Source organism: Aplysia californica, unplaced genomic scaffold (genome assembly GCF_000002075.1).
Source record: "Aplysia californica isolate F4 #8 unplaced genomic scaffold, AplCal3.0 scaffold00178, whole genome shotgun sequence".
NCBI classification, from domain to species: domain Eukaryota; kingdom Metazoa; phylum Mollusca; class Gastropoda; order Aplysiida; family Aplysiidae; genus Aplysia; species Aplysia californica.
This window is the reverse complement of record NW_004797448.1, coordinates 150,765-163,420: the sequence shown is the minus strand read 5'-3', so window position 1 is coordinate 163,420 and position 12,656 is coordinate 150,765. Positions and strand designations below refer to the sequence as shown.

General features: G+C 38.6%; 1 protein-coding gene across 1 annotated transcript; it reads left to right on the top strand.

The window, feature by feature from the left end:
- The first annotated feature begins 496 nt into the window (after window positions 1-496).
- LOC101861951 (vesicle-associated membrane protein 8) lies at window positions 497-8,688 on the top strand. The gene is made up of 4 exons (XM_005098280.3): window positions 497-655; window positions 5,694-5,833; window positions 6,190-6,333; window positions 7,442-8,688. Exons 1-4 carry the CDS (start codon window positions 648-650, stop codon window positions 7,597-7,599), a joined length of 450 nt encoding a protein of 149 aa, XP_005098337.1. The 5' UTR covers window positions 497-647; the 3' UTR covers window positions 7,600-8,688.
- Window positions 8,689-12,656: the final 3,968 nt, after the last annotated feature.

The following is a 12,656-nucleotide window of genomic DNA, read 5'->3' as shown; positions in this document are numbered from 1 at the left end:
GGAGGGAGAGAGGGAGGGAGAGAGGGAGGGAGAGAGGGAGTGAGAGAGAGAGAGAGAGAGAGAGAGAAGAGAGGGCATAGAGGGACAGAGAGAAAGAGATAGTACAAGACCATGTACATCATACAGGATGTGTACATTGTAACACAAGCATGAGGTCAACACCTTTTGTTACAGCGAACATCTGGTGTCCTTGTCTCACCTGTTGTTTACCTCGGGACAATCATTCTGATCCTGTAGCCTAATAACTTTCAAATTTTATTCAAATCTATGACCGGTTTACACATCTGATGTATTGTGTCAAGGCAGTATATAGCTTATTATAATATTATTTCTTCGATCACGACATTTGTATAGGCAAAGGCAGAAAATCAGCCGATGCAAAAAGTCAAAATCCAAGAAATGTGTGAATAGTTTCGTTGATGATGCAGTCAATTGATTTTTCGTATTGTTCTTTGTTCTAGTTTTACATTGAACCCAAGGGAGAAAACTCATGACTCATAAACAAGACTGTTTATTGTCAGCTGATCATGACGCCCTTGTTTCCGTGTTATTTATAACAACGCACAACGTTTTAGCTCTTGAAATTCACTTTTAGTCAAACGTTTGTGTAGTTGGGCATTTCACCTTTGTTCTTTTCTTTGTTCTTCATGACCATGTAAGTACATCAAAATTATATCTTCTAGATCTTCATTTAGATATATAGAATCTAGAGTCTAGATCTTCTAGAATCTAGAATAAAGCCTTGTAATTTGTAAAGAATGAAATTCGGAAGCCAAGTTGCGGATGAACTGAATGAGAATGAATGTGAATGGGACAAAACAGTTTGGTCACAAAATCCTTATTAGATTCTATGCCTTCATATAAGTGTTGCTGTTATACATTTTCTTGAAGGTTACAGACTTAGAGTTTAAAATCAAAGTAAAGAACAGAGGATGGGTGAATTCTCTACAGTCTACAGGTTCAGCCAGTCAGGTCAGGAAAGATTGGTAGATCTAGAGATATCTAGAGTCTGTCGTCAGTGGGTGGCAGTGCAAACCAACAACAAACCTCTGCCTCTCGTACTTCTAGATCTAGGTCTAGATCTAGATCTAGATCTAGAATCTAGTACTTTTAATATATAATTCTCTAGACAGTCTAGAGTTGGAGTTTCAGTTCAGTCTGCTCCAGCTCTAATTATTGTCAGTGATTTATGATCCGAATGAAAGACAGTCTAACCAGAGAGTTTATTTACAGTTTAATACTAGAGACTAGAGAGACGGCACTTCGCCCGGATGCACGTATCTGGGTCACCAGTGGATCGTGGAGAAACGCGCGGTAAACAAAACAAACTGCGTCCATTGTTCAAGGCTTTTTCGTTGATTCAATAGACAAGCATGGCCTCGGTTAGTACGAAATGTCAATGGTGTTCTGCTATAAACTGCACCTATTAGAGTCAAAATCTGAGTTTCTTTCGATTTCCAAGGGATAACGAATATTATATTTTGATGAATTATAGAAAAAGGTATTTTTTTACTAATACACACCCGTCTCATGTACTCGTTTATATACTTTTATTCTAGTAGTATTTTGCATGCTGAACACGAATATAATGGCCTTCATTTTTGCCGCAAATCAATAGTTATTGAGTTATTGATGTTTGAAAATAGTAAATTTAACTATAAATGGGGGGTTTCATGGGGGCATGCCCCCCTGAATTTCACAATGATTTGATGTTAAACAATTAGGATTGATATTTACTTGAAAACAATTGATTTGCAAGGGTTTTAGTGGCCATGTGTGTGTGTTCTACAACAAAAATTGTGGCAGTTTATAATGCATGTGTGGGTGCAAAAGTAAAAATTTACCTAGAAAAATATAGATCAAAATAATGACAATGTGATTGTGGTCCTACAAGACTGACACTCCATGCACAAACTCAACACACTTCAACTTTTTATAATATCAGTTATAAATTGGGTTTTTTTCCCCATGTCTAAATACCCGAATTGAGCTTGCATTCTACTAGTGAAAGATATGTTACCTGGGTCTGCGAAAAGATGTCTAAATACAAAGTGCCATCGATCGGTTTTGCTACTTTCTTTGTCCGATTACCACTTTTTTTTTTTGGGGGGGGGGATGGGATGGGGGATGGAAGGTGTTAGAAATCCTATTAAACTGGGGGGATGGGATGGGGGATGGAAGGTGTTGGGGATCCTATTAAACTGGGGGGATGGGATGGGGGATGGAAGGTGATGGGGATCCTATTAAATTCTTTAAGTGGCAGATTTATCATTATTGCTTCATGTGCTTTTCCATGATCTGAAATTGCGAGAATTAAATATAATATGTGTGTGTGTGTGTGTTTGTGTGTGTGTGTGCGCGCGTGCGAGACAGACAGACAGAGAAAACAGAGACAGAGAAACAGATTGACAGACTGACATATAGACAGAGCGAGAGAGGGGAGAAAGAGAGACTGAGAACGGGAGAGAGAGGGAGAGAGAGAGAGAGAGAGAGAGAGAGAGTGACAGACAGACAGACAAATAGACATAGCGAGAGAAGGGAGAGAAGAAGAGACAGGGAGAGAAAAGGAGAGACAAACAGACAGACCGACAGACAAACGGACAGACAGACACACTGATAGACAGAGCGAGAGGGGTGAAAAGAGAAAGAGAGCGAGAGAGAGAGAGAGAGAGAGAGAGAGACAGATACAGAGAGAGCGACAGACAGACAGAAACAGAGACAGAGACAGAGAAACAGATTGACAGACAGACATTAGACAGAGCGAGAGAGGGGAGAAAGAGAGACAGAGAGAGAGACAGAGAGAGAGACAGACAGACAGGTAGACAGACTTGTAGACAGAGAATTAGACAGAGGGAGAGAGGGGGGAGAAAGGGAGACAGGGAGAGGAAAAAAGACAGACAGACCGACAGAGAGGGAGAGAGAGATGACAGAGGGACATTCGAGAACGAGTAGATAAAAATTTGCTTGCTGAAAATTAAACCGATTATTCCTGTAGTTACGGTGATATTATTTTTTCAGATCTATAGAGACGAAGTAATGTTCTGCGTCTATTTGTTTATTAGAATGTATGTTAACTTAAGCCAAAAACAAGTCTTACAGTTTATGGCCGAGGGAGGCAGGGGGTTGCCTGAAATATGCAGTAGAAATCTCAGGCCTCCTTCTTTGTTAAAGGGCTAGTAACGCAGTGAACTAACTACAGACGGTACTACATTTTCTCATGACATGACAGCATTCCTGAACATCGCCGTGGCAGCGATCACCGCGCGTAAGTGTTTTCGCGCCGGGCGATACGCGAAACAATGCACTGTTGTTATGGAGCGCCCCCACGAGTGTCACCTCTCTATTATGTAAACCCTCTCTGGTCTAACCCTCATCATTATTTCCTGAAAGTCTAAGATACTGAGTTCAGTTGCTGCTGAGTTGTTACTCTAAGATTAATGGTCATGTGGATCTGCCTCACCACTGTCTTTCATTTTGCATCATTATTATTGAAGAGGCTAGCGTACGGCTATCCACTTCGTTTATATTCTCAAACTGGTACTTATACTGTGATAAAAGTCATCCATTGGCAAGGGGCAGAAGCTGTTTAAATCAGCTCCATGGTAAAAGGTACAGGTGTTAGAGTTGCAAAATAATTAGCCTCTGCAGAGAACTTGTACTTTACAATATTAAGTTTACTCAAAGTGTTGTCAAAATTGTTGATTGTTGAGGGGACAGGTGTTTGTCTAAGACAGGTGGATGCCTGTGATGGTCTCTACATAAGACGAGAGACAACGGGGGAACAGGAAGTGGTTGTTGTAATGTTCAAGTGATTGTCATTCGAACCGGTGGATGATGATAGGATAGGTTCAACTACTTTTATTCTTCTGGGCAGGGCATATATATATATATGGAACCACCTCTTCATATAAACCTATTTTTGGATACTAGTCCTGGAGTTAAACTTTTTCTGACTTCGAGCGTTGCATTTTGCGGTCTTCGCACTACACAAAAATATGCCTGCCTAGTCCTTTCTAAAACTTCTCCTCCCGTCTCACAAAATGAGCTCTTGTGAAAGGAACCCTAAAGGTCCTAAGTGCAATGCTGAGCCAATTCAATCAGCAACATTTTTTACTCTCTCCTATTAGCTTCCTGATCATCCATCCCTTTTCTCAGACTCAAACCCTCCTATTTTCCGCTGCCGTCATGCCTCTATACCTTTAATTTATGGGGAGTCCTTCCGGTAAAAGCGACCACTATGAGACAGAGTAGAATAGAAGGCAAGGGTTAGGGTTAGGTCTCTTACAATTGTGTTTGTTGGTGGTGGTTACTTGTTACTGAAGTCCTTCCAATTTATTTCTTAGGGGGTTAAAATTGTACAACATTTGGAGATACTTCTTAATTTTTTACTTCCTGTTTGGAGTTCTCTGCTTTTCCTCTGTTTCAATTTGGTCTGACTTGAGATGCCCTAGCCTAATGAGGCTTTTCCAACAAACCCTGCTGGTAAACAAAGTGTTTATTACGAGTCGACTCCCAATAATCACTTGACGCTATTAGAAATCAGAGATTACATCTGCCCTAGTCATGACAAAGTTACGGTGGTTTACATTGTGCATATTTAGGGTTAGGGGATGGGTCTCTTTTCTATTGTGTTTGGTGAGGGTTAGGATTAGGGGGTGGGTTAGGGTTATGTCTCTTCTTTATTGTGTTTGTTGAGGTGGTCACTTGTTACGGAAGTCCTTCCTATTATTTTGAGACCGTGCATTTGGGGGGGGCGATTTCTGTAATTTTTGTGCAGTTTAGTTTGAAGTGTGATTGAGGTAAATTTTCTTTGGGTTCAGGGGGCCTCGTGCCCCCCCCCCCCCCCCCCCACCCGATCAGTCATATTTTTATTTTTTGGGGGAAGGGGGGACTTGCCTGAAAAAAAAAGTTTTGGGATTACGTCCTTTTTTTCTTTTTTTCTTCTGTTCAAAACACGTGCGAAATGAAATCGTTATTTTTTTTTTTTCTCTTCATCCCTTACCGCGACACGAGTGCAAGAAAAAAACAAAACAAAAAAAGGTAGGCCGGTATGGAGAAAACCGCGCTTGCCCCTGGTGGCAACTCAAACTCCGGAAGTCCTCTCGCTCTTTATTTTTTTTTCAAGCCAATTGAATCACTGCTTTCATAATTTTGCGATGGAACATTGACAAAACTCTTTGAGGTAAAAAATAATTTATTTTTTGCGACTCCCAATAACATCAATTGATTTAATGGGCAGTCGACTCCCAATAACCCCTTCCGCTGGTAAATGTTAATTTGATCTTTGAGATGCACAGAATGGTGACTTAAATATTGGAGAAAAGTAGAATGTTGTGCTTTATTATTTACATATGTTAAAAAATTGTGCATGTTTTGCAAAGCGAGTTGATCTGATCAAAAACAGTTCGTTTTCTTTTAGGAGGAGTATCTGATTCGATGTTACATATTTTCTCACTGTGTAGTTTGTTGTTGTGTTTTACCCACACATGGAAATTACCAATTTCTTGCTAAATTAAAGTTTAAAAAATCCGAGGGTTGAGTTATAATGTGAGTATACTTGTGAAAATACAAAAGTTATTGAACAAACAAGCAATATATCTTTTTATAAAGAAGCACAATTTAAAGTTTAAAAAATTGTATGATGATTTTATAATCGTCTTACGGTCTATGTCTTGCTGCCTCCCCCACCTCAGGGCTCAGTCAAGTCGCGGACGTACCGGCCACCTGGATCATCTTGAGACGGAAGTTAGTGAAGTCACGTCTCTCTTGAAGGATAATGTGGAGAAAGTCTTGGAGAGGGGCGAGCGAATTGACAGCCTTCAGTCACGATCCGGTAAGCATGAGTAATATATAATGTTAAAATGTTACGTTACATTTTTGCAAAGTTTGTATATATGTATATTTGACTGCCGTGTAGTCTTAAAACCTTTTTCATGATACACTAAATATGACAATAGTCTACCTTATCAATCTATGATGATCTCAGGATATTTTGCCCTTACTCTACAAGTATGCTTTATTTGTTGCCATCTTCTGTATAAGAACAGAGCTTTCCACTGATAACTAGCACAGTGCGTCAAGTATTGAATAGAAATATTTTGTGTCATAAGAAGTGTGTATGTCATTTTCAATCTAAAGGTTTTTATTTTTTACGGTTTAAAAATGTGTTTGTTTTTTATACTTTTTCAGAGGATTTGGAATGCAGCTCTTCTCATTTCAAGAGGTCAGCTGTTAAGATCAGGAAGAATATGTGCTGGAAGAATTGCAAAATGTCTTGCATTCTCGGTGTCGTCATCTTTCTTATCATTGCCGTCATTGTCATCATAGTTCTAGGTAATTTGATGTTATCATAGTTCTAGGTAATGTGATGTCATCATAGTTCTAGGTAATTTGATGTTATTATCATACATGTTGGTGAGTCTGTGCGCCTGCCTCCTGGATTATCTAAATTGTGTGGGTGGAGGGTGAAACATTCCGACTATCAATATACTGGTATTTGTGAGTCTTCAGATATGTTACTGAGAATGCTTTCTATTTTAAATGTGCATTGTATTGTGGGATAGAAGGGTAGAATTTCTTTGGTTCTGTTTTGTTTTTATTTTGTTGTATAATTGTTGAGTTGTTGTTTCACTATTATATTTATTTTCGGGAAGGGCTAAGCATTTAGTGAAGAGTAAAAATGTGTATCTTAAAAGTCTTTAGGACTATCCATCAGTGTGCTTTTCCTGAACCCTAGTCTGCTCCACTTTCTGACTATATTTATATATATATACACACGCATTCTTGTAGGACGAAATTGCATTTCCATGACACTAGTGTGGGGTCTCTGTTTTTTTATATTGAATTTGAATAGCAGGTTATGAGTACCGTATGTATGGGTTGACTTCCCCTGCAATAGTCTGTCTGTGCTTTGCTTGAGTGATACACTTGGTTTTGTGGCTTTAATAGTTTTTCCATATTTTAAAAAAAGGGTTGACTATTCTTGTGAAAATACCAGTTATTGTTACAGACAGCAATTTTGATCTAATCAGTTTGTCAGTGTTTGAGCATTTAACGAGTTGCCTTCACTGTTTGCTTCACAGGAAGCAGGTGATATTTCAGAGTGTTCTGGAGTCTGCTGGAGTAAATGAATAGATTGTAAAACAGATAGGGCTTGCTGTTTAGAGGGAGAGTTGCTCTCTATATATGGATATTGTTATACAATCATACTATATATTGTTATTTAGTTGAATAAGTGTAAGTGTGCACTGCTTTTTAGAGCATATCCAAGCTGTCCTCCTCAAAATTATCTTTTTTTTTGTTTGTTAATCAGGGCATCCTTTTTCATGAAAGAGTATACGGGTACCTTTTTTCTTATTCTCATTTGTTTGTTTATCAGGGCATTATCCTTTTACATTAAAGAGTTTACCGGTACCTTTTTTCTTGTTCTGATTTGTTTCAGTGGAGACTAAGCCTTGGGAATCTTCCGGGGGTGAGCACCCAAAGACTACGACAGCACCGCCTCACTCTACCACTACACCACGTGCGTCTACTGGCACTACCATCCACAACATCATCACATCTGCGCTGACGGGTGGCTCAACGCGCTCTGTTATATAACGTGTCCGTGCCGCGTCAGAGGAACAGGGTAGGGTATTGTGTGACACTTTAATGGGAGATATCGCGTCGGCATTGAGCTTTGAATGAAAAGTAACATGAGAACACATCAAATCTACGCCAAAACAGATTTTGTACAGAATGGAGTAACTTACTCAATGAAGCGTGAATCATGAATGCAGTTGGAATTGTCTGAGACAGCCGCCCGTGGACCAGGAGAATAGTGGCTGTCTTACACAAGTGTCGTTATGATGTGAATATGATGTAACGTATACGTATGAAAGTGGGAGTGGCTGTTTGTACAGGTGATTGTCTTATACATGTGACCGTTAGAGCAGGTTCAACTGTATTATGCCCGCTTGTTGCGCTTTGGGGACCATAAATGTGGTCCTACCAATATGTCTTTGATATAATAATTACGATGTTAGTTTCATATGTGAGCCTTCACCGTGGAATTGTTTTGTTATGGACAGAAATCTTTTCCATCCATTAAAGTACACATTTTAGGGTGAAGTTTACTGAAAAATGTTGTTTCAAGCCAAAAGAACACTTTTGCAAATGATCGAAATCCCATGTTTCAACCAATTTTTCGCAGAAATTCAAAAGCTCATAGCTTTTATAGTTACTGAACTGCAGCAAAAAGTATTAACAGAATAAATTTTGTCAGAAGCTTCAAATCCTTATTTCAAGAGGAACAAAATTTGTTTTGGATTACCTACTGATTGTACCGCAATGCAACATATGGTAATAATTCTGGTATATCAGTGCTGTTGTGGTCTTCACTGTATGCTTCCCAGGAAGCTGAGAATGTTTGGGAAGGTTTCAAGTCTTCTGTGGTAATGATAGTCAATAGTTGTATACAATAGAGCTTGTGGTAATGATAGTGAATAGTTGTGTACAACAGAGCTTGTGGTAAGGCATGGGTTGGCGCTATTTGAATGCCATTATTTGATTATGATTATTATTATGAAATATCACAGCGTGTTCAGTTTCCTGGACTCTGAGTTCACTTTGCTAAACATTATGTGCATGACACACAAGAACTTTGTTTTGTTTATTATTCTAATGCACTTTTAAAAGTGTCCTTACCGAGAACTGTGTTGTAGTTTTTTCTTATTAAATATATACATTCTAGCATGCACATGACAAACACTCCCATAGCAGTCACATTTTCTGGTCCCAAATTTTATCTTATGTGATGTATATTCCTTGTGTTAAAAACACATTCACAGCAAAATTTGTAAAGGTATAGTATTTTTTGTTTTTGTATAGTGTTTTACGGCGCTCGCAACTGCATAAGGTTATATGAGCGCGCGAGACACACCTAATATTTTCAGTTGGTAGGAAATTTTGAATTTTGCCCGGGTGGCGGCCGAAGCCTATTCTTATCGATTTTAGACCACCATGGGATCTTTAACGTGCGCAACTTGCACAGGGGCCCTCCGAGATTTTTCGCCCTTGTCCGAGAAGGCTAGGTGTAGATCTTTCCTACCAGAAGATCAGGGGTGTGGCAGAAAGACAGCAGTAAGGAGGAGCCAAGGAGTAGCAGTAGAAAGGCTGCAGAAAGAGTCAGGTGCCCAGAGGAGGGGGCAAAGGAGGTGAGGGGTGGGGGCAGAAAGTGGAAATGAAAGCAGACTACAGAACATTGCTAGAGAGCAGGAAAGGAGGTGAAAGGAGACAATTTTAGAGAAGAATATTTTTCGGTCGCTACCCGGATTCAAACCCGGGACCTTTGAATAAGAGGCCAACACCTTAACCTCTAGGCCACGAGAGCCCCCAAAGGTGTATATATATATAAAACAACAAAAAATTCAGCATCCTACTGATTTCACTATGGGCATGCTCGACTGTATTTCATTGTAAGGTAATGATGCTCTTATAAACCAAAACAGTTATTGGTATGGGCATCAGAGGTCTATTTGTAGTTAAACTTGTCTTGATCCTCAGATTGATCAGTTGTTGTTGGGTTTTTTTTGGTGGGGGGTGTTGGTGCGTGTTTTACAGCACTCGCAACTGCATAAGGTCATATGAGTGCGCAGGACACAAACACTTTTAGTTGGTAGGAAATTTTGAATTTTGCACGGATGGTGGCTGAAGTCTATTCTTATCGATTTTAGGCCACCAAGAGATCAGTTCAGATGTTAAGTTTGACAGAAGACACACAGTAATGAGGGGCAGACAATGCCACTAGTTTGCCACCGATGTACTGGAGTGTTTGAGGCGCTCGGACTGAGGTTGAGCCACGCCTTCTTTTGTTTGGATCACGGAGAATTTCTTTCTGCCTTGCATTGTTTGATGAGGTCATGATGTAGACACATATAAAGTTACGCCAATTACTGGTAGTTGTTTGATGTTGTAACAAATAATATGTGGAAATTTCCCCAAAGAGTACACTAGATCTACATGTATCTAATTAGCTTGAACTACGAGCAGCCACATGTCTCTCTCTGGACTCTAAGTACAACACTCCTGTTTTTAAACTCGTGTAAAATGTTATACTGTCTGACATTGTTGCATGTGAAGACTATTGTCTTGATACTTTCCTGAAATGTCTGTCTTTGAGTTTGTCTCTTCATTTGTGCTTTGCTCAAGTTGTGGCCTGAATGCCTCACAAGTCTATGTGAAAATCTCAACATGGAAGGTGGAAGTCTGCAAGTTGTGACGTGAAACTCATTGCTTCAGTTGTTTGGTTGTTTTTTTTAGCTAAACAAGAACAAAAATTAAGTTTGGAGATAGAGAGTCTTTGAGACGGACATTTTGCTGTTAGTCTTTCCCTCCAATTGTCACGTTATATGATCGTGCCAACGGGGGTAGAGTCACCAACTCTGGGAAAATACTTCTCTGAAGACCAAAGAAATGCCTGATTCTTAATTAATCATTACTTCTTTTATTTTATGGAAGTTGTGAGCTGTTCTTGTGTTTAGTTTTCTCCGTCTGTAGATATAGGATTTTGATTAACAGCACATGGTAAAGGGCTTTATGTTTCACAACTTGAAATGACAAACATCTTTACAATATTAGATTGCCATTTTCCAATATATCATCATTGTTTTTCTCTTAATGATAGCCATGGTAGATCACTTTAATGCTGTACATTATGCTGGTTTTGTTTTCAGAAAAGGCAGAATCCTCAAAGGAACATGTTTGTTTGATTGTCCACGAAATGTGTAGAAAATTTTTCATTTAATAAAAAAAATGCTTTGTTGAATTGAACAGGATTTTCAGGGAAGTTAAAACAAGGACAAATGTACTGAACAGATCAACAGAAAAGTCTTTGTACTTTTTGTCTGTATGGATTAGTAATCTTTCAAAATGTTTCTGTTGGCATAATAAAGATATAAAGAAAGAAGTCATGTATAGTTTTGCTTCCAATCATTGCACAAATTCATGGTTTTTTTATACAACGGAGAATTAAGCACAAACTGGTAGCCATATCATTTGTTTTACATTGGAACTGTTCACAAATGACACCACCTTAGGAGGGGGGAGGGCTCCTTACAAAGTGACACATAGGCCACATTTTCTTGGCCTCAAATTAACACTGTTAAATTGGACCATATTATTTGGGGGAGGGGGGGGGGGGCTAAAAGCAAAAAAAAAAGACAAAAAGAAGGTGTAAATGTAAAATGCCTCCTGTTCAGGTTCTATCTAAATATACACATGTTACATTTTGGTTGACATCAACTGGGGGGGGGGGGGGGGGGGAGTTCCCCTGAGGAAGATGACGGGGGAAAGGGGGGGGGGAGCTGAGTGTTCATTTTTAGCAAAATTTTAGCAGACCTCATTTTGTGAACAGTCCCTAAAACGAGAGAGCACAATTGTTTGTTTATTACAGATACGTAACACAGAATGTATGCTAATTATGTCTTTTCTGTACCGGTACTGTATTATTTATTCGATGAAATGCCAAATATTTTAAAGATAATTTTTAGTTAAGTGAAGATTAACAGGAATATATGATCATACTTGTGTGCCGATTTGTCCTGAAACAGCATTTTCTTTCCCTGTGTTATTTCATATATTGTTGCCATTGAGCATTGAACACTTTACTGTGTTTCTTCATTGCTGTATTTTAATTTTACCATTCATTTCGCTTTACAAATTTACACTCAGGTGCAATATTTTGTTAAGATAGCGGAGTGGCGGAGAAAGAATTATATTATTGTAATTATAATCCCTTCTATCTGAACTCATACTTTGCGTGGACTGTAAGGTTGTTTGGTGTAAATGGTTTGTGGTTGGGTTTTTTTTAGCATATTCTATTCTAATTTGTTTCTTTATGGAGGTTTTGTAGAATGATCAATGGGAAATGAAATTTGTTTGCTTTTTTCCATCTTAATTATTTATCTTTAAATGTTCTTATTTGTAAACCTAGAATCAATCTTTCCTACTTGATTTTTGTTTATACTACTATAAATAATAGTTTGTTTTATCTTCTGACTTCAACAATTCAACAGCCAAATGCAAAAATTATATCTTTATATTTACAAATGTATACCAATGCAATAATGTGTACATTTGTCATTTGAGATTTGTTCATTTTTTATGTTCTTTTTCATCACGAATGCTCACAAAATGTCCTTGTTGTTATGTTATGTGGGCATAGTGTGGCATGCTCTGTCTACTTTATTATCCGATGTTGAATGAATGAAATATGGCCATTATCATGATCACTGGCCTTGAAATACCATTCCAGGTTGCTTTTTTGTTTTTGGTGTGTTTTTGTGTCTTTAAACTTTTTTTTCCCCTATTGACAATAGGGCCGAACCTCTGGTGTGGTTTGCTTCTTCTCTCCTATTCCTATCAACACATCCGTCGTCTTTATCTCCCCTCCTTCTTTTCGTGTTTGTTACTCTTTTGTAACACCTCTTATCTTCGGCACTTATAGACTTTATTGTGTTGCATGTGCCGTAAAACTCTTACTGAAACATCAGTCGTCGCATAGATCACGAGTGATGGACGTGTTTGTAAGTACTTGTAGATTTATAGTTCGACTTTGCCTTCGGTTATAGTGGGAGTGCTTAAATTGGGCTACACACACACACACACACATATATATA